At 48.8% G+C, this 20352-nt stretch overlaps 2 protein-coding genes across 4 annotated transcripts; one reads left to right on the top strand and one right to left on the bottom strand.

Annotated features, from left to right (window-relative positions):
• Positions 1-184: 184 nt before the first annotated feature.
• FLOT1 (flotillin 1) lies at positions 185-13522 on the top strand. Of its 3 annotated transcripts, none has more exons than XM_049887797.1 (13): positions 186-290; positions 602-702; positions 1024-1099; positions 1189-1279; positions 1550-1693; positions 1849-1968; positions 2058-2153; positions 2926-3078; positions 10842-11023; positions 11234-11279; positions 11407-11544; positions 11998-12162; positions 13083-13522. In XM_049887797.1, the coding sequence occupies exons 2-13, from the start codon at positions 660-662 to the stop codon at positions 13113-13115; spliced, it is 1287 nt and encodes a 428-aa protein (XP_049743754.1). In that variant the 5' UTR covers positions 186-290; positions 602-659; the 3' UTR covers positions 13116-13522. The 3 variants fall into 3 exon arrangements, with proteins under 3 accessions (XP_049743772.1, XP_049743754.1, XP_049743765.1); XM_049887808.1 differs by having other exon boundaries at positions 188-290; positions 621-702; XM_049887815.1 differs by lacking the exon at positions 1550-1693 and having other exon boundaries at positions 185-290.
• Positions 13523-15602: 2080 nt separating this feature from the next.
• On the bottom strand, positions 15603-19277 carry TUBB (tubulin beta class I). The gene is made up of 4 exons (XM_049887784.1): positions 19040-19277; positions 17518-17626; positions 17122-17232; positions 15603-16834 (listed from the first exon to the last, which is right to left on the bottom strand). Exons 1-4 carry the CDS (start codon positions 19094-19096, stop codon positions 15777-15779), a joined length of 1335 nt encoding a protein of 444 aa, XP_049743741.1. The 5' UTR covers positions 19097-19277; the 3' UTR covers positions 15603-15776.
• Between the last annotated feature and the right edge of the window lie 1075 nt (positions 19278-20352).

Below are 20352 nucleotides of genomic sequence, written 5' to 3'. Positions count from 1 at the left end.
CCTCTCCTCCTGCTCCATCCTCCCCATGCGGGGCCTGGGCGGGCTGTGGATCCGAGCGAGGTCTGCCGGGAAGGGGCGGAGCGAGAGCCGGGCCCAGGGCTGGGGGTTGGTCCACCGCTGGGGGCGGGTCGTGTCTGCTGCAGCAACGGGGTGCGGCCGGGGCGGGGGGCGCGGCTGTGGCTGCTGGCCCAGCTTCCAAGAGACCTTCACGCTAGGTTACTCTGTTCAGCTCCCGAGACCCCTGCTGGCCGCGGGCCGCTGGCCTCTGGCCGCTGCCCGCGCCCGGGGAGGTGAGTGGGGAAGGGGAGACGGAGTCTGGGCCAGCGGGGAATATCCGAGGGAAGGAAACGATCCCGGAGGGTCTCTATGCGCGGAAGAACCTTATGCGATTAACAGGAACCGTCCGCACCCGAGGCTGGGACGCGGCGAGGGGAAGGGAGTGGCTTTCAGCAGGCGGGACAGTGGGTCATCGGGGGTCCGTAGGATTGCACAGCTGGATGCCTTAGCGGGCCAATGGGTACGGAAGGGACTGGGCGGTGGTGGATGCCGACTGTGCGGGAGCGACAGGAAGGAAAAAGATTGATTCTAGCGGACGCCACAGGGCCCTTTTCCATCTGCAGGTGCTCTCTCTCCCTTTCCTCTAAGCGCCGCCCTGAACCATGTTTTTCACCTGTGGTCCAAATGAGGCCATGGTGGTCTCCGGTAAGTGTTGCTCTCCCCTAGCCAGTAACCCCAAAACCCCAGTACATCTGGCCTCTGTCCCTTCCCCCATTTCCCTTACAGCTCCCTAGACCAATTCTGCCTCCTGATGGCAGCATGCCACACTCACTTGTCATTCCCAGCCACTACGTTTTTTGTTTTTTTTTTTTTACCCTTGCAGACCTGGGCTGCGCCCCCGCCCCCCCGCCCCCCACTTCCCAGGTTCCCGCCAATGTATTGTTCCCACCTCTCAGTTCTTTAGAATCTTCCACATCCCAGCTTTCCCACGGCCAGGATGACCCCTCACTGCTCCTCACCTTGTAGGTTTCTGCCGAAGCCCCCCTGTCATGGTGGCAGGAGGACGCGTCTTTGTCCTGCCCTGCATTCAGCAAATCCAGAGGTAGGTAGGAAGAGAATCAGGGAAGGGGAACCTCCATTTTTCTCTCTCTCTTCCTTTTCTCACTGTCTGTACCTTCTTTTTTCCCCTAGGATCTCTCTCAACACACTGACCCTCAATGTCAAGAGTGAAAAGGTTTACACTCGCCATGGGGTTCCCATCTCAGTCACTGGCATTGCCCAGGTGAGGCTTTCAGAGCTTTTCCCCCAAAGCGCACTCCCCCATTACCTTTTCTTTCCCAGACATTGAGAGTCTTCTGACCGTGACCTTATCAACCCTTGACTGAAAAATTTCTCTGCTAGTCTCACCTTTTCCAGGCACCCCCAAGGCACTGGACTCCTCCTCCCTTCTATCTTTGGGATGGAAGATGCTTTCCTTAGAGGGCTTGTTTCCTTCCTTCCTCCCTGGCTTCATAAGACCTCCACAACCTCCCTACACCCACTTTGGTTACAGGTGAAAATCCAGGGGCAGAACAAAGAGATGTTGGCGGCTGCCTGCCAGATGTTCCTGGGGAAGACTGAGGCAGAGATTGCCCATATTGCACTGGAGACATTGGAGGGCCACCAGAGGGCCATCATGGCCCACATGACAGTGGAGGTGGGCCTGGGGGCTGGGGCCTGGGGCTAGGAAAAGATGTGGAAGAGATGCCAGAATGATAGGGTCCCAAGGACCAAATGAGTCTGTCTGTAGGAAACTGCGGCCAGAGGATCTAAGAGCTTAAGTTCCTCCTTCCCACCATCCTGTTATCCTAGGAGATCTATAAGGACAGGCAGAAATTCTCAGAGCAAGTTTTCAAAGTGGCCTCTTCAGACCTGGTCAACATGGGCATCAGTGTGGTTAGCTACACTCTGAAGGACATTCACGATGACCAGGTAAACCAAGGAAGTTGATCCTCCCTGCTTCCCTACTTCCCATCTCTGAAACCCTCCTGGGGACTCAGATTTCTGCATCTCTCCTACAGGACTATTTGCACTCGTTAGGGAAGGCTCGAACTGCTCAGGTCCAAAAAGATGCTCGAATTGGGGAAGCTGAGGCCAAGAGAGATGCCGGGATCCGGGTGAGAGAGATGGGGTCATTCCATCACCACATCTTTCTCTTATGGAGCGACTGGTGGGTTCAAACTGCCAACCTTTCAGTTAGCAGCCAAGTGCTTAACCACTGTACCACCAGGGCTTCTTAAAAGATCAATAGGGCTGATCATATGTTTGGGGCAAGTGGTGCTCTGTGCAAGGCCACCCGGATAAGGGGGTGATCCAGAGCTGAAATCAAGCCAGTGCTCCCCTTTCCAAGCTGTGCACTCTGACATGGTCTGCATCCACCCAGAAGAAAGGGCGGCTTTTTCTAATTCGTACAAAGACACCTGTAGTTTAGCACCAGCTATGAAGAAGGAGGAAACCCTGGTGGCGTAGCGGTTAAGTGCTACGGCTGTTAACCAAACGGTCAGCAGTTCTAATCCACCAGGTGCTCCTTGGAAACTCTGTGAGGCAGTTCTACTCTGTCCTGTAGGGTCGCTATGAGTCGGAATCGACTCGACCACACTGGGTTTTTTTGTTTTTTTTTGTTTTTTTTTTTATGAAAAAGGAAAACATAGACGTGGGCATTGAATCCTGCAAAGGTCATTCCATCACCATGGGCTTATTTGGCACCAGCGGGAGAGGGGTATAGAAGCGGCACAACTGAGTAGGAGCTGGTGGAGCAGAGTTCCCAGGGGAAATAGATGAGGCCAGAGTTGGAGTGAGCAGGGTAGCCTGGTGGGGAGCAGGCTTTCATGTCTATGGCCTTCCTTTCCCTTCCCTGACTTTTCCTACTTGATCTCCCTGCCTGGACAGGAGGCCAAAGCCAAGCAGGAAAAGGTGTCTGCCCAGTACCTGAGTGAGATTGAGATGGCCAAGGCCCAGAGAGACTACGAGCTGAAGAAGGCTGCTTATGACATCGAGGTCAACACCCGCCGAGCACAAGCTGACCTGGCCTATCAGCTTCAGGTCAGACCCACCACACTAGCTAGACCTGCCCCTTTGCCATTTCTCTCCACCCACCCAGTGCCCTCGAGTCGATCAGGCTGCTGCTATTGCTTATATTATATCTCTGATCTCCTTGTCCTGGCATTCCATTTCCGACCCAATCCCCTCTTACAAGAACTGATCTAAAAGATCCAAACATTTCAGCTGAAGGAAAAAAAAAAAAGGCTGAAAAGGGATATGATTAATAACCAAAAAAAACCCCAAACCCATTGCCATTGATTCAGTTCCAACTCATAGCAACCCAATAGGACAGAGTAGAACTGCCCCATAGGGTTTCCAAAGCTGTAATTTTCAGAGCAGCAGGCTGCCACATCTTTCTCTTATGGAGCAACTGGGGGGTTCAAACTGCCAACCTTTCAGTTAGCAGCCAAGTGCTTAACCACTGTACCACCAGGGCTTCTTAAAAGATCAATAGGGCTGATCATATGTTTGGGGCCAGTTGTGCTCTGTGCAAGGCCACCCGGATAAGGTGGTGAACCAGAGCTGAAATCAAGCCGGTGCTCCCCTCACCAAGCTGTGCACTCTGACATGGTCTGCATCCACCCAGAAGAAAGGGCGGCTTTTTCTAATTCGTACAAAGACACCCGTGGTTTAGCACCAGCTATGAAGAAGGAAAACATAGACGTGGGCAATGAATCCTGCAAAGTGAGATAGGGGCAGCCCCTGATGTTGCAAAGAGGGACTTGGAGACTTTTACCCAAAACCAAACCAGTTGGTGTGAGTCTGTTCTGACTCATGGGACCTCATGTGTGCAAAGTAGAATTGCTCCATAGGGTTTTCAAGACTATGACCACTGGGCAGCAGATCACCAGGCCTTTCTTCCAAGGTGCCTCTGTGGGTTTGAACCACCAACTTTTCAGTTAGGAGTCACAAGCACTTAACTATTTGCACCACCCAGGAACTCCTTACCCAAAGCATAGCAATATTATGAAATTTGTTTTTGCCAAGAGTTAGTACAGGCTGAAAGCATAATGCGGTGCAGAACAGCTTTAGCTATGATGCAGAATTCCTGCATGGCCTGACAGGTAATTGAGTGTGGCATAATGCCTTGCTATTCAAGTGTGGTCTGCCTGACAGCAACATTGTCACCACTGGGGAGCTTGTTAGAAATACCAAGACTCAGGCCCCAGCCCAGAGCTACTGGATCAGAACCTGCATTTTTGCAAAATCCCTAGCCGATTCATGTCCACGTTGGAGTTTGAAAAGCGTTAGCGTAGTGGACACCACTAGCATGCAGTGAGACAAAATCCAGGGATTGGGCTGCTTTGGGCTCTGTTCAGCTTTTATCAGTTTTCACATGTGGCAGGCACATGTGCTAGGTGCTCAGGAAATAAGAATTCAGCAAATATCTTGTAAGTGCCAGACATTGTTTTGGAGGTGAGCAAATAGGTGTATGAATAAGAAAAGGCTCCTGCCTTCATGGAGCTAACATTATAACATGGAAAATAGTTAATATGCAAGTAAAATAGCCATCACAGGCTATAATTATCCAAAGTATTTAAGTTCTACAAAGGAAATAAACAGGGTGATGTGAAAAACAAGGGGGGTGCTGTATTAGATTTGGGGAGGAAGGCCAGAGATAACTTCTGAGAGGAACTGATATTTGAAATGAAACCTGAAGACGAGAAAGAGCCAGCGATATAAAGAGTTGTGAGCCAGGAGCATTCTAGGCCAGTGCTGTCCAAATAGAATTTTCTGTGATGATGCAGATATTCCCTATCTGTGCTGTGAAGTTGGGCACTTGAAATGTAATTATTGTGTCTGAGAAACTGCAATTTGAATTTTATTTCATTTTAATTGCTTTAAATAGGTATATGTAGCTAGTAAGGAGCCTGGTGGCACAGTGGTTAGGTGCTCAGTGGCTAACCAAAGGTCAGTGGTTTGAACCCACCAGCTGCTCTGTGGGAGAAAGATGTGACAGTCTGCTTCCCTAAAGATTTACAGCCTTCAAAACCCTATGGGGCAGTTCTATCCTCTCCTATAGGGTCGCTATGAGTTGGAATCAACAGCAGCGGGTTTGATTTTGGTTGGTATGTGGCTAGTGACTAGGCAGAGGGACCAGCAAGTGGAAAGGCCCTGGGGTAGAAAAGAGCTTGGCATATCCTAGGAACAGAAAGGAGGTTTCTGATTTAGTGTGGCTGCTGTGCTGTGAGTGTGAAGGAGAGGCAGGCAGGGCCAAATCATGCAGGGTGTAGGTGGCCATGGTGGAGACTTAGAGGAGAATTTTAAGCAGGGTGTGTTGTGGTCTAATTTACGATTTTATAAAAATCATCTGGTTGCTGTGGGAAAAATGGATTGTAAAAGGGAAGAGAGGAAGTAGGGAGATAAGTTGGTAGCATTTTCAAAGATGACGTATTAAATACATGCAGCTAATTGCACTTTTTAAAACCTCACTAAAACCACATAGAGCAAGTTGTTGTCATTGTAAGGTGCTGCCAAGTCTGTTCAGACTCATAGCAACCCTATATACAACAGAACAAAATATTGCCCAGTCCTGCACCATCCTCGTAATCGTTACTATGCTTGAGCCCATTGTTGCAGCCACTGTGTCAGTCCCTCTTGTTGAGGGCCTTTCTCATTTTCGCTGACCCTCTACCTTACCAAGCATAATGTCCTTCTCTAGGGACTGGTCCCTCCTGATAACATGTCTAAAGTACACGATATGAACTGTCACCATCCTCACTTTCAAAGAGCATTCTGGCTATACTTCTTCCAAGACAGACTTGTTCATTATTCTGGCAGTCCATGGTATATTTGATATTTTTCACCAACACCATAATGCAAAGGCATCAGTTCTTCTTCAGCCTTCCTTATTTATTGTCCAGCTTTCACATGCATATGAGGTGACTGGAAAGAAAAAAAAAGACAAACATAAAGATGGGGAGAATGGGAACAAAACCACAGCATCATTTGGAAACTGGAAAGCAGTAGTAATTGACTAAGCAAGTCTGAGATAGCTGAGCTCTAAGCCTGTGGGAGCAAACAATGAAATGACCTGAGATTAGGGACTGGCAGCACCAGGTGCCTCTGGATCTGTGGTGAACCCTCTGGTGAAATACGGAGGAACTGGTGAAAAGTTAGATCTCTTCTCTAGGTATTGGTCATTCCCCTGGCTCAGCAGACATCTGAAGGCTTATTATCTGAAGAAGGTAAACCAGAGGCTATGACCTAAGGCTAGCCAGGCGCAAGTGAAAGCCTCGGACTTTACCAATAACAGAGGCATGAACTGACTATATGCCCATTGAATGCTAAATGCTGACAGCTTCCCCAGCCCCCTCATCCCACTCAGCTCCCAGAACCTCTATCCTCCAAACAAAAGATCACCCTAGAGTGAAGCTCAAAATCAACAAGCCCCACTTACATACCCAGAGCTTCATCTCAGTGCTTGGGTCCTTCTAACTGTGAGCAGAGAAGCCTGGGTGGCATGAGCTGTTTGCAGTCAGCTGCTAATCTAAAGGTTGGTGGTTCAAACCCACCCAGATCCTTCATAGAAGAAAGGCCTGGAGAACTGCTTCCACAAAGATTATAACCAAGAAAACCCTATGGAGCAGTTTTACTCTGTAACACATAGGGTCACCATGAGTCAGAATCAATTCAATAGCAACGGGTTAACTGTGACCAGACACGCAAGGATTACCTGATAGATGAATCTTTCAAAATGGAAGACTGAGCCAAAACCACAGAGCAAAGCAATTTGAAGGATACATATTATACAGTAAGAAGAAAGCTTAAAAATACATATATATCTTCAGTGAAACAAGAGAAGAATTCACATCCAGGAAATCAGGACATAGAACAGCACACAAAAAAAAGAGCTCTTAGAAATTATCAAGATGGGAGAAATGAAAAAAAAAAAGCACATTGGAAGAAAAATTCTAAAAAGTCTCCCAGAGTATACAGCAAAAAGACAGATGGAAAAATTAGAGAGGAGAGATAAGAATATTAGAGACCAGTACAGGGTATCTCCTCCTATGTGTCTGTCAGTTTGTCGTACTGTGGAGGCTGACATGGTGCTGTGATGCTAGAAGCTATGCTACTGGTATTTAGTTACCACCAGGGTCACCTATGGAGGACAGGTGTCAGCTGAGCTTCCAGACTAAGATGGACTAGGAAGAGGGACCTGGCAGCCTACTTCTGAAAAGAATTAGCCAGTGAAAACTTTATGAATACCGGCGGAACACTGTCTGATGCAGTGCCAGAAGATGAGCCCCCAGGTTGGAAGGCACTCAAAAGACGACTGGGGAAGAGCTGGCTCCTCAAAGTAGAGTTGAGCTTAATGACGTAGATGGAGTAAAGCTTTCGGGACCTTCATTTGCTGATGTGGCACCACTCAAAATGAGAAGAAACAGCTGCAAACACCCATTAGTAATCAGAACCTGGAGTGTACCAAGTATGAATCTAGAAAATTGGAAATCATCAAAAATGAAATGGAATGCATTAACCGATATCATAGGCATTAGTGAGCTGAAATGGACTGGTCTTGGCCATTTTGAATCGGACAATCATATAGTCTACTATGCTGGGAATGACAAAGAAGAATGGTGTTGCATTCATTGTCAAAAAGAACATTTCAAGATCTATCCTGAAGTTCAGCACTGTCAGTGATACACCTATAAGGAAGACCAGTTAATACGACTATTATTCAAATTTATACACCAACCGCTAAGACCAAAGATGAAGACACTGAAGATTTTTATCAGCTTCTGCAGTCTGAAATTGATTGAACATGCAATCAGGATACATTGATAATTACTGGTGACTGGAATGCAAAAGTTGGAAACAGGAGAAGGATCAGTAGTTGGAAAATACGGCCTTGGTGATAGAAAAAATGCTGGAGATCAAATGATAGAATTTTGCAAGACCAACGACTACTTCTACCTTTTTTAACCAACATAAACGGAGACTATACACATGGACCTCACCAGATGGAATACACAGGAATCAAATTGACTACATATGTGGAAAGAGATGATGGAAAAGCTCAATATCATCAGTCAGAACAAGGCCAGGGACTGGAGGAAGACTCACTAACAACCTGCGTTATACAGATGACACAGCCGTGCTGGCTGAAAGTGAAGAGGACTTGAAGCACTTACTGATGAAGATCAAAGACCACAGCCTTCAGTATGGATTGCACCTCAACATAAATAAAGCAAAAATCCTCACTACTGGACCAATAAGCATCATCATGGTAGATGGAGGAAAGATTGCAGTTGTCAAGGATTTCATTTTACTTGGATCCACAATCAACAGCCATGGAAGCAGCAGTCAAAAAATCAAAAGATGCATTGCATTGGGCAAATCTGCTACAAAGGACCTCTTTAAAGTATTGAAAAGCAAAGACGTCACCTTGAAGACTAAGGTGCATTTGACCAAAGGCGCGGTATTTTCGACTGCATTATTGAGTGGTATTTTCGACCGCATCATATGCATGTGAAAGGTGGACAATGAATAAGGAAGATGGAAGAATTGATGCCTTTGAATTGCGGTGTTGGCAAAGAATATTGAATATACCATGGACTGCCAAAAGAACAAACGAATCTATCTTGAAAGAAGTACAACCAGAATGCTCCTTAGGAGCAAGGATGGTAAAACTGCGTCTTACATACTTTGGACGTGTTGTCAGGAGGCATCAGTCCCTGGAGAAGGACATCATGCTTGGTAAAGTACAAGGTCAGCAAAAAAGAGGAATACCCTTAATGAGGAAGATTGACATAGTGGCTGCAACAATGGACTCAAGCATAACAAAGATTATAAGGATGGTGCAGGACCGGGCAGTGTTTCGTTCTGTTGTGCATAGGGTCTCTCTGAGTCGGAACTGACTCAATGGCACCTAACAACAACAGGGTATCTCATGGAAGAAAAAGGGAGGAAATTACCAATAATATAAATCAAAAAAGCACATCTGTTTGGAAAGACATCAGTTTTTACATTGAAACAATCCCAACCAAGTGCCCAACACAATAAATAAAAAGATCTACATTGAAACACATCATTGTGAAATTCCAAGACACAGAAGATGAAGAGAAAGATCTAAAAGCTTCTAGAGAGAAAGAACAGATCTCGACCAAAGGACTTGGTATCCAAATGATTTCATATGTGTCAAGAAGCTAGAAGATGATAGAGTAGTGGCTTCAAAATTCTCATGGAAAAATTAATCTGTACATAGCAGCCTATTCCCAGCCTCACTGACACTTGAAATCGAAGGATGGAATCAAGATCTCAGAGAAGCAGGATCTCCAAAAATGTATTGCCCACGAAGTCTTTCTGAGGAAGCTACTGGGAGTTGAGCTTCACCAAAAGGTGACCCAAACAAGAAAAGAAAAAAAAAAGTGGGTCACAAGAAACAAGAGACCTAACCAAAGAGAGAGGTGAAGGGTACCCCCAGGGTAATGGTGAGGGAGATCACAGGATGACAGCTGTATACCCAGTGTTGAGGGTAACTAGTAGTCTAATTTGGAAAAGGTTTGAAAATTTACAGTTAAAGACAGTGCAAGGTGCCATATCCAGAGCCACCCTTCCCTCCAGAGTGAACAGATGGGCCCAGTGAAAGTTAGGGAACCATCACTGTATTGATGAACCCCACAGAGATGATGGCATATGGCTGAACCTGAGTAATGAGACAGTAAGTGGGTTCCTCGCCCGGTGCCTCTCGTCACCCACATCTTGGCAACAGTCTTCTGATCCCTGTGCACTACAAAGAATAAGGAAAGGAAATATAGCTAGATAAGAAGAATTCTATATATATGCACATCCTTAGAGTATCCCTGGAAGAATACACTGGAAGCTAGTCACAGTGATTACTTCTAGGGAAGGGAACCAGGTGGTTTACAGAAAGAGATGGGAGAAAGCCTTACTTCTCACTGTTTTACCTTTGGGATTTGTATCATATAAACCTGTCGCCATTGATTCCTACTCATGGTGACCCCATATGTTGCATAGTAGAACTGTTCCATAGGATTTTCTTGGCCGTAATGGAAACAGATTGTCAGGGCTTTCTTGCGCAGTACCTCTGGATGGGTTCAAACCACTAACCTTTAGGTTAGTAGTAGAGCGCAAATGGTTTGCACCACCTAGGAACCTCTTGTACTGTATACAAAAGATAAAAATTAAATAGATAGCCACCCAACTCCCCCCAGAAAAGTCAGTGGGAGGCTGCTGTTGCGGTCAGAGCTAGAGCTGTGGTGGCTTGGACTAAGCCTATGGTGGCGGAGATGGAGAGAAGTGGATGAATTTGAGAGACTGTGAAGGTAGAGAGGAGCCCTAGTGGTGCAGTGGTTAAGCACTCAGCTGCTAACTGAAAGGTTGGCCGTTCGAACTCACCAGCCACTCTGTGGGAGAAAGATGTGGCAGTCTGCTTCCATAAAGATTTACAGCCTTGGAAAGCCTGTGGGGCAGTTCTATGGCAACAGGTTTTGTGAAGGTAAAAGATGGCCACAGTGCAGTCAGTGTCCTCAAGGTGCTTATACTCTAGAGGGAGACAGGTGGAGAAACATTAATATGGGAGCTCCGCAGAGGGACACTTGACCTGTCCTGAGGGAGACCAGGGACCAGGTCCCAACTTTTCCAGCTCTGATGCGGAGGCTGCCTGGGGAACAGTCCTCACTCTAATGTTGGTTCTGAAAGGAGGGTCATCAGGCCATCCCCAGCCACACCACTGTTCTGTACTGGCTTCCTGGGCACTTGCTCTTCACTTCTGACTCTTGAGTGCTTATCCCCCACAGGTGGCCAAGACTAAGCAGCAGATCGAGGAGCAGCGGGTCCAGGTGCAGGTGGTGGAGCGGGCCCAGCAGGTGGCAGTGCAGGAGCAGGAGATCGCCCGCCGAGAGAAGGAGCTGGAAGCCAGAGTGCGGAAGCCTGCAGAAGCTGAGCGCTACCGGCTGGAGCGCCTAGCGGAGGCAGAGAAGTAAATACCCCTTTTCCGTTCCCCTCCTCACTCTTTCACCACCTGGCTGTCCCTAGAAAAGAGCTGAAGACTTCACCACCTGGACTTCTATGAAACTCAGGTTGCAAGAGCTCCTGTCTTCCCCCAGTCTCCCCCATCCTGGCTCTGTCTGTCTCCCTGGGCACAAGGGCCCCTCCTCAGCTCCTCCCTCCACTTCCCTTCTTTCCCTAGGTCCCAGCTGATCATGCAGGCAGAGGCTGAGGCCGAGTCTGTGCGGGTGAGTTAGGAAGTGACTTGCTGGCAGGCAGAAGGAGTGGGGGTTGCTGCTTGAGCAACAGTTTCCTGTCCTTAACTATATTTGCATTAATACCGATACCATGACAAGTGTCCTGTGCCCTCCACAGATGCGTGGGGAAGCTGAGGCCTTTGCCGTGGAGGCCCGAGCACGGGCAGAGGCTGAGCAGATGGCCAAGAAAGCAGAAGCATTCCAGCTGTACCAGGAGGCGGCTCAGCTGGACATGCTGCTAGAGAAGCTGCCCCAGGTGCTGGGCTGTGTGGGCCCCAGGAGAGGAGGCACCAGAATCAGGAGCTGAGGGGTGGGGTGAAGCGAGGGGCTGGTGGAGAGCCAGGCTAGAGGACCGTAACTTGTGGATGGGAGTTATAAGCCACTGACCAGAGTGAGGAAGGATGATCAGTAGGACCAAACCCATTGCCATCGAGGCAGTTACAACTCATGGTGGCCCCATGTGTTACAGAGTAGAACTGCTCCATGGGATTTTCCTGTAATATTTATGGAAGCAGATTGCCAGGCTTTCCTTCCGTGGCACTGCTGGGTATGTTCGAACTACCAACCTTTAGGTTAGTAGTCAAGCCCAAGCTGTTTGTGCCACCTGAGGACCTTATCAGTAAGACAAGGGTCTTAAAACCAAGGGTAAAGAGTGTTAGAAAAGGTGTGGTCAGCTCCTGGGCACTGAGAGGCTTCTTTCACCAACCAGGTGGCGGAGGAGATCAGTGGCCCCTTGACTTCAGCCAATAAGATCACACTGGTGTCCAGTGGAAGTGGGACTATGGGAGCAGCTAAAGTGACTGGGGAAGTACTGGACATCTTGAGCCGCCTGCCAGAGAGTGTGGAGAGACTCACAGGTGTCAGCATCTCCCAGGTAAGGGGACCCAGATCCAGGATTGGGGCCGGGAAGCAGAATTGCTGGGTTCCTGTGTCATGTGACACAGTGGGCCTACCACTGGGGCAGCACCTGGGAGGTACAGGGGTTGCTGACATTCATTAAGTGCTTTCTGTATGCCAGACACAACGGTAAGCTTCTACGGAGTTTTTTGTTGTTTTTTTTTTTTAATCAAAACTACCCTTGGGGTATGTAGTATTTTGCAAAGTAAAGAAACTGAACGTCCAAATGTTGAGTAACTTACCCCATGCCATATAGCTGGTGAAGCTGTGCTTCTGACCCACGATGACTATCTCTGGAGCCTTTGCTCATAGTCACCCCATTCGTACAGGGATCCAGTTGTAGCGCTGTTAACAGTTAATTACTCCCAGAATATATCACTGCCTCTTGGTGCCTCAGTGTCTTCACCTGGAGATCATGGTAGCGGTCACAGAACAGGCTCTGAACTAGACTGTTTTGATTTGAATCTTGGCTCCAATGCATGCTAGCTGTATGACCTTGGACAAGTTATTTAACCCATCTGTGCCTCAGTTTCCTCACACCAAGATCTGGTTAATAATAGTAACTACTCTGTTGAATGGTGGGGGGAGATTAAATGAGTAAACATGTGCAAAGAACAGTACCTGGCGTATAGTAAGGGTGAGATGTGTGTGTCAATAAAACATACATACACATATAAAAACACTGGAGTGTATCAGTGACCTTCAAGGTACCTTCCTTGGAGCCTGCATCGGAAGACTGGAAGCCAAGGGAAGTCTGAACAGAGCTCTGGCCCCACTTCAATGATTTGCTGTTATACATGGACCCCAGTGACTTTGGGCAAAGAATGAGGTAGGGTGGGGGCCTGGGAGAGAAAGGTACCTGGTTCCAAGCGTCATCCACTGTTGTCTTCTTGCCAGGTGAACCACAACAAGCCTTTGCGAACAGCCTGAGCCTCCAGCCCTCTCTGATGCCAAGCCTCATTGTTCCACGTTGCCTGAAGGGTCCCCATATTGCATGCAGCCCAACTAGCCTCCCCAAGCATGCCCTTTGAAAGGAGGGCACTACCCCTCATACCTCCTTGCCAAATCACCCGTGCCTTGCCTTGGAGTGGGGAGGGCTTCTCCCTTTGTCAACCCCACACTGCCAGGACTGCCCTCTCCAGGGGCCGCATGCCAACCTGCTCATCATTATCCTGCGCCTCCCCCCTCAGTTTAATTGACTTGAGCCGGTGGTCTACAATTCTCCTGATCAAGACTGAGGGATGGTCTGGAGGCTCTCAACTTTACAGGCCAAAAACATTGTTAATAAGTACTGATACTTATGAACAATTAATAAAGCAAAACGGATTCAAAATGAATTGTTACAATGTAGCTTACTCCCTTGTGTTTCACTAGGCTTTCTAAAATGGGAGAAAAGTTACTTAGATGCTGTTACAAGTTGTAGAGTCAATGTGGTTTTTTTTTCCCCAAAAGCTTAGTCAAGAAAGCTGTTGAAGTAGAAGGAATGTTGAGAAAACTGCATTACTCCCTAGAATTACTACCAATATGGCCAACAGAAATAATTATGGACTGTTCAGGTTCCAGGATAGCTTCAGGACGGTTATTTTGTGTAATGAGAAGCATGAGGAATTACGAAGACCATAAAAATGAACAGTTGCCCTTGAGTCGACTCCAACTCCTGGAGACCCCATGTATGTCGCAGAACTATGCACCATAGTTTCAATGGCTGATTTTTCAGAAGATTGCCAGGCTTTTCATCAGAGGCACATCTGGGTAGATTCAACCCTCCAACCTTTTGGTTAGCACCACCCAGGAACTCCAGGTAGACTATCCAAAAATAAACTAAACCCACTGTCATCAAGTAGATTCCAACTCAGAGCAACCTTATAGGACAGAGCAGAACTGTCCCATAGGGTTTCCAAGGAGCAGCTGGGGGATTTGAATTGCCAAACTTTTGGTTAGCAGCCAAGCTCTTAACCACCATGCCACCAGGCAAGGTGTTATTTTAAATTAGGACCATCAAGACATCCCCTACTAATCATCTTTGTCTGAGTGACTAGAGAAAACAAGTCTAAATACCCATAACCAAGATCCTGGGTAGTCTCCAAGTTGGGAAAATGCAATACAGTGCTTATTCAACCTGAGCAATCATGATCTCCCGGGACTTGTTAAAAACAGCTTGCTGGACTCCAACTCCACTGATCAGTATATCTGGGTGGGGCTGAGAATCTGTACTTCCCTCAAGTTCCTAGGGGTTGCCAATAATGCTGGTCTGGGAACCACCTTGAAAGCCAATGACAGACATTTGACATTTACCTCAGTTCCCATTTTCCTTCCCTAGGCCTGACATTCTGAGCCTATCCCTTAGTAAGATTGGCACTGGCAGGTTTGGCAGGGGCGGGGTGATGCTTTGGGTACCAGGAATAAGATATGATGAGGGTCAGTTAAGTATTATGATACTCTCATCGGCCTAAGAGCAGAAGGTGCAAAGTTAAAACTTGGGCCCCATGCTTTGCCCACCATCTTTCCCTAAATGAGCACACATTTTGCAAAGTTTTCTTGTTTTCATTTCCCATTTATTTTTGGCTCTTGGGGCAATGTCATCTTTTCAATATGAAAAAAAGCAAGGTCAACACAAATAGAAATTTGAAGTGTAGAAAGAGGAAAAAAAGGATAGAAATTTTAAAAAAGCAATAGCAAATTGAAGAGATATTGCAAGATGACGGAGTGTGTCCCGTTCCTTCTCCTCTGGGGAATCAACTCAAACCTGTATATTGCAGTATGCACCTTGCCATGTCAGGACTGTTATACTCCCCACCTCTTTTTTTTGGATAAGAAAAGGCTGGGGTAGGGAAGACCTTTCTGGATGCTTCAGGACCAAGGCTGGTCTATCTTCCCCTTTCCTGAGCCAAGGGAGGAAGAAGTCCAATGTGGGAGGGAGGTGAAGTGGGGGAGGTAAGGATCCCACTTGACCAAGCGTGGCAGACCCCTCCAAAGGAAAACTGGAGGTCAGGACAGCCTGGAGGAAAACTGAAAATGGAGATAATACTGTTAACACCTCCCCTGAAGCTGAGAAAGGAACAGGGAAATACCTGGTGATGGCTAAAAGAGCCTGGATTCCCCTCTTTAAATCTGTTCTAGAATGGAAAATCCCACCCCTTTCCTTCTGGTGACTTCTACCTGCTATGAATTAGCTTGGTTTCCTTTCCCTTGGCTACCATGGGCTCATCCCTTGCACTGAGGATGGTGGCCATCTGGGTTTACAGCACACAGTTCTAGATGGGATCTGAATGAAAGCCAGCTTCCTGGAGAATTACCTTAAAAACACAGATGGAAATATTAACTGGACAGATGGGAGCAATAGGCACCAGAAGGAAATACAGGGTTACCCAGATGGCAGAAATCTAGGTTTCTCAGAGTGGAAAAAGAGAGGAGACATTCAACAAACAACAAATATTTATTGAGCGCCTACTATGTGCCAGGCACTGTTCTAGAACCCCCTCAAAGGGGAAAAAAAAAAAAGAGGCAGAAAATGCAAATTCTGAGGGAAAGGAAAGGGGCAGTTAGGAAGAAGGCTGAGGGAGCTGAGAAGCCTGAGGTGATGGGACTGCCTTAGGCCTCCTCTTCAGCCTCCTCACCGAAATCCTCTTCCTCTTCTGCAGTGGCATCCTGGTACTGCTGGTACTCAGAGACGAGGTCATTCATGTTGCTCTCAGCCTCAGTGAACTCCATCTCGTCCATACCCTCACCTGTGTACCAGTGGAGGAAGGCCTTCCGACGGAACATGGCAGTGAACTGCTCTGAGATGCGCTTGAAGAGCTCCTGGATGGCCGTGCTGTTACCAATGAAGGTGACCGCCATCTTGAGGCCACGGGGCGGGATGTCACAGACAGCCGTCTTGACGTTGTTGGGGATCCATTCCACAAAATAGCTGCTATTCTTATTCTGTACGTTGAGCATCTGCTCATCCACCTCCTTCATGGACATCCGCCCACGGAAGACAGCAGCCACAGTGAGGTACCGACCATGGCGGGGGTCACAGGCAGCCATCATGTTCTTGGCATCGAAGACCTGCTGGGTGAGCTCAGGCACAGTGAGGGCCCGGTACTGCTGGCTGCCACGGCTGGTTAGTGGGGCAAAGCCAGGCATGAAGAAGTGGAGACGTGGGAAAGGCACCATGTTGACTGCCAGCTTGCGGAGGTCAGCATTGAGCTGGCCAGGGAAGCGGAGGCAGGTGGTGACACCGCTCATGGTGGCTGAGACAAGATGGTTCAGGTCTCCATAGGTTGGCGTGGTCAGCTTGAGAGTGCGGAAGCAGATATCGTAAAGGGCCTCATTATCAATGCAATAGGTCTCGTCAGTGTTCTCTACCAACTGGTGGACAGAGAGGGTGGCATTGTAGGGCTCAACCACAGTGTCGGATACTTTGGGTGAGGGCACCACACTGAAGGTATTCATGATGCGGTCAGGATACTCTTCACGGATCTTACTGATGAGCAAGGTGCCCATCCCAGAGCCTGTGCCTCCGCCAAGTGAGTGGGTCAGTTGGAAGCCCTGCAGGCAGTCACAACTCTCAGCCTCCTTCCGCACCACATCCAAGACAGAGTCGACCAGCTCGGCCCCCTCTGTATAGTGGCCTTTGGCCCAGTTGTTGCCTGCCCCAGACTGACCTGGAATGGGGTCAAGGAATCAAGCTTGATTAGGAAGGTGTGAAGGTACATGAGCACACTTCTACCTTTCAACTTTTGGAATAACCCCCTTGGAGATATCTTTACTCCACCCTCGCCTGTGATATATCCTCCTCTAGAACCTACCAGCTAAGACAATTGTTACCTACACTTTCTATCAGAGCCTTCTGTAAGTTCTCCAGTAAAACCATCATCTTCTAACTCTCGTTTATCCCCTTATACTCAAACTAAATAAGACTACATCTACTGATCTCTTCTGTATAACTTACCAAAAACAAAGTTGTCTGGTCTGAAGATCTGACCAAAAGGACCTGAGCGAACAGAGTCCATGGTCCCAGGTTCTAAATCCACCAAGATAGCACGAGGAACATATTTGCCACCTACAGGAAAAAGAGTAAGAGCGACTGACTGGAAGGGAAAACTAATGCATTGGGTTGAGGGAGCCTGGGACCCAGACTTGTGATTCCAGGCGCTGCAAGCAGGTGGCAGCAGAGCTGGGCTTTGGCCCCAGAAGTTGGAAGAAACCAAATTGAGGAACATTTCCAAAGGGAAAGGATGATGGACTCATGCAAAAGGAACAAGGTATTCCCCAGAGATTGAAAGAAACCCCCCCCGAGAAGTGGGCGAGGAGATGGGACCCGATCCTCGCGGGCACACGCCCTCACCTGTGGCTTCATTGTAGTACACGGAGATCCGGTCCAGCTGTAGGTCGCTGTCCCCATGGTAGGTGCCGGTGGGGTCGATGCCATGTTCATCGCTGATCACCTCCCAAAACTGCCGAAGGAGAGCAATGAGCCCCTGGCTGGCTCGGGTTCCAGCCAACTATGCATCCCCTTCCATTTTATTCCAGGCGCACCATGTAGGCTCTGTTTCAAAGCCTGGCACCCCTTCTCTCCGCCTGCCACGCCCTTTCCCTAAACACCCGCATCCTCAGGAACCTCAATTTATATACTTTACTCAACTCCACTCCTTGGGACTTGAGACGATATGCTGCTGAGAGAGCCTGGCGTTCATGGGCACTGAGGCGAGTGGGTGGGGAGGCAGAGCTGACCGGATAAGCTCCCCTCCCGCCCCCCCGGGCACCGCCCCTCCATGCACAAAGGACCGGGGACCAAGAAGCGCGCCGCTGCCGCAGTCGCTCCCCCTGCTCCACGTGACTGCGGCGCGCGCACGCGCGCGTGGAGCTGACAAAGGGCGGTGTCGCGCGTGGGAGGGGCGGAGCCGAGGGCGCGAATTCCGCGCGGGGGGCGGGGCCGGGCTCGAGCGCCCCCGCCGGCGGGCAGAGCCGCATTGTCCCCGCGCGCCAGGGCCCCGCCCCCGCCGGGCCCCGCCCTGCTGCTACAACGTAGCAAGCGCACTTCCTCCCCGTCCCCTCCCCCGCTACACTGTAACCCGCGCAAAAAAAAAAAAGTAAAATCCCCCTCCCCCCCGGCTTTGGAATTTTATTCCTTCGATAGTTTTTTTTCCTTCCTGCCTTAAAGGATTCTTTTTCTTTTCCTCCAACTATCCCGAGAGGACCTTTTAGCGAGCCTATTCCCCCTTTTCTCGCGCCTTCTGTCTCCTATCTGTTCACGCCCTAAAAGGGTCTCATAAAGAGGAAATAAAAGGAAGTAAAATTGACCCTATACATTTTATCGTTCCATCCACGCAAAACTACGGAGCCGCCCCTCGGGGACCGCGGGCGCGCCGAGGTCCCTGATCTTTCGTGCAGGACGGGCAGCAGCCCACTCTGGCGCACCGCGCCCCCCACCTTTGGCTTGCCCTCTGCAGCTGCCCGCCCAGCCTCGCCCCTTCCCCCTCCAGTCTCGTCCTAACCCGAGTCACGGGGGGGTTGGGCGGGAGGCACATGGGGCCGACCTCGCCTCGCTTTGTCTCGAGCCCTTTGCTAGTCTCTTCCCTCCCCCGTCCTCGGACCGTTATAAGATCCCTCCTAAGTAAAATCTTACAGATCCTCCGTCTTCCCGCCCCCCAAACCGTCAACAGCTTACCCAAAATGAGAAAACTTACCAAATTCCCCATTTTCCAAAAGGCAATTCTAGCTACAAATGTGTCTGCGTATATACACACACTTTTTATTTTTGCAAAGCTCGATTACGGATGGAGAGCGCGAATATCCACAACCATCCTTCATAACTGATCTGAATTTTTCTTCTTGAAAGAAATATTAAGAGGTTTTAGAATCCTTACCTTGGCACCGATCTGGTTGCCACACTGACCAGCCTGGATGTGCACGATTTCCCTCATGATGAAAATTTATTTTAGTTTTTTTTTTTTTTTCTGCTCGCCTCGGTTGTGTGCGGGGCAAGAGAACGATATATAATTTTTGGCTCTGCAGATCGCAGGCTGCGGGGATGGAACGTGCCCCGGAGTCTGGAGCAGCGAGGTCCGAACGCGGCGGCAGGAAGGTTCTGAGAGGGAGAAAGAAGGAAGGGGGAGGGTGAGGGAGGGAAGGCGGCAGGGCGGGGCGCGCGTGCGCGGGGGCTGGGGGGCGGGAGATTGGGTCCCGCGCCGCGGTCGGGAGACAAAGCCTCATCAAGTCTGTCCCTGATTAGTCGATGCCTGTCATGTACCAGACACCCATTGGTCTTCGCGAGAGTGGGACGCGCGCGGTCCTCTCTGGGAGTTGTAGTCCTCTATTGTTGTCCACGCTGCAAAATGAGGTGACGAAAGGGTGGGTACTGGTTTTTTTTGGTGTTTTGTTTTTTAATGAAAAACTATGACCTTGCACAAGATCCCTTTCCTCTGTTCCTCTTTTTTTGTGTGTACAGAGGGGAGTAGTTTTGGGAGATGCAAGAATTGGGAAGTCTGGGGTGCCAGGCATTGGGAGGTGGGCTGGGCACGCCCTGAAAAGCTCCCCGCTGCCGTAGCTCTTAGGAAGATTGGGCTGCTTACCTCAGCGAAAACGGGGGAGAAGTGCGGCACCCTGCTTTGCTACTATCTTCTGGTCCTTTGATGACCTAGGCTTGAACTCCAGTAAGCCACGGTTCCTCTACATACCTCTGGAAACAGGAGGGGATTGCCCTCTTGCTATTTATTTGGGAGTTTCCGAATGATATTTCAAAAGAGAAACAAAATTGCAGCAAGGACTTTTCAGAATAGAGATGTAGTTGTCTGGAGTGTGTGTTCAAAGAATAAGTTCATTGATTAGGGAAGCTGATATCTGGGACCTGTGAAGTCAGAAGTCTTGGTCCATGTAGAGGATCTGGGCCCTGAAGCACTGTTGAAGACACCTTGGTCTTTTTGTTTAACAGGGAACTGTGGGGTTAGGTGCCTAATGCAGTTCACATTGATCTAGAGTCCCAAAATTGAAAAATAAAAAGGGAGGTAGGTGAATAGCGGTGTGAGAAAATTGGGTGGGTCAGAGTGGCATGCTCCTTCTGGAGATTCATTCATTTGATGGATACTAAGTGTCCACCAAACCAAGGAACTAGGGATACAAAAATGATTAGGAACTGGCTCCCTGACCCCAAGGACCTTGCAGTTAGATGAAACAAATAAAC

This window comes from Elephas maximus, chromosome 1 (assembly GCF_024166365.1).
Source record: "Elephas maximus indicus isolate mEleMax1 chromosome 1, mEleMax1 primary haplotype, whole genome shotgun sequence".
Lineage (NCBI taxonomy): Eukaryota > Metazoa > Chordata > Mammalia > Proboscidea > Elephantidae > Elephas > Elephas maximus.
Note: the sequence above shows the minus strand (reverse complement) of the source record. Positions and strands in the feature narration are given on the sequence as shown.

Excerpts from the sequence above, each read along its gene's own strand:
- FLOT1 (XM_049887797.1), top strand. The coding sequence starts at position 660 with ATGTTTTTCACCTGTGGTCCAAATGAGGCCATGGTGGTCTCCG. Across the intron at positions 11,280-11,406 it reads CTGAGGCCGAGTCTGTGCGG|ATGCGTGGGGAAGCTGAGGC; the intron begins GTGAGTTAGGAA and ends TGCCCTCCACAG. Across the intron at positions 11,545-11,997 it reads TGCTAGAGAAGCTGCCCCAG|GTGGCGGAGGAGATCAGTGG; the intron begins GTGCTGGGCTGT and ends TTCACCAACCAG.
- TUBB (XM_049887784.1), bottom strand. The coding sequence starts at position 19,096 with ATGAGGGAAATCGTGCACATCCAGGCTGGTCAGTGTGGCAACCAGATC. Across the intron at positions 17,627-19,039 it reads GCAACCAGATCGGTGCCAAG|TTTTGGGAGGTGATCAGCGA; the intron begins GTAAGGATTCTA and ends CTCCTTCGGCAG. Across the intron at positions 17,233-17,517 it reads GTACTACAATGAAGCCACAG|GTGGCAAATATGTTCCTCGT; the intron begins GTGAGGGCGTGT and ends TTTTTCCTGTAG.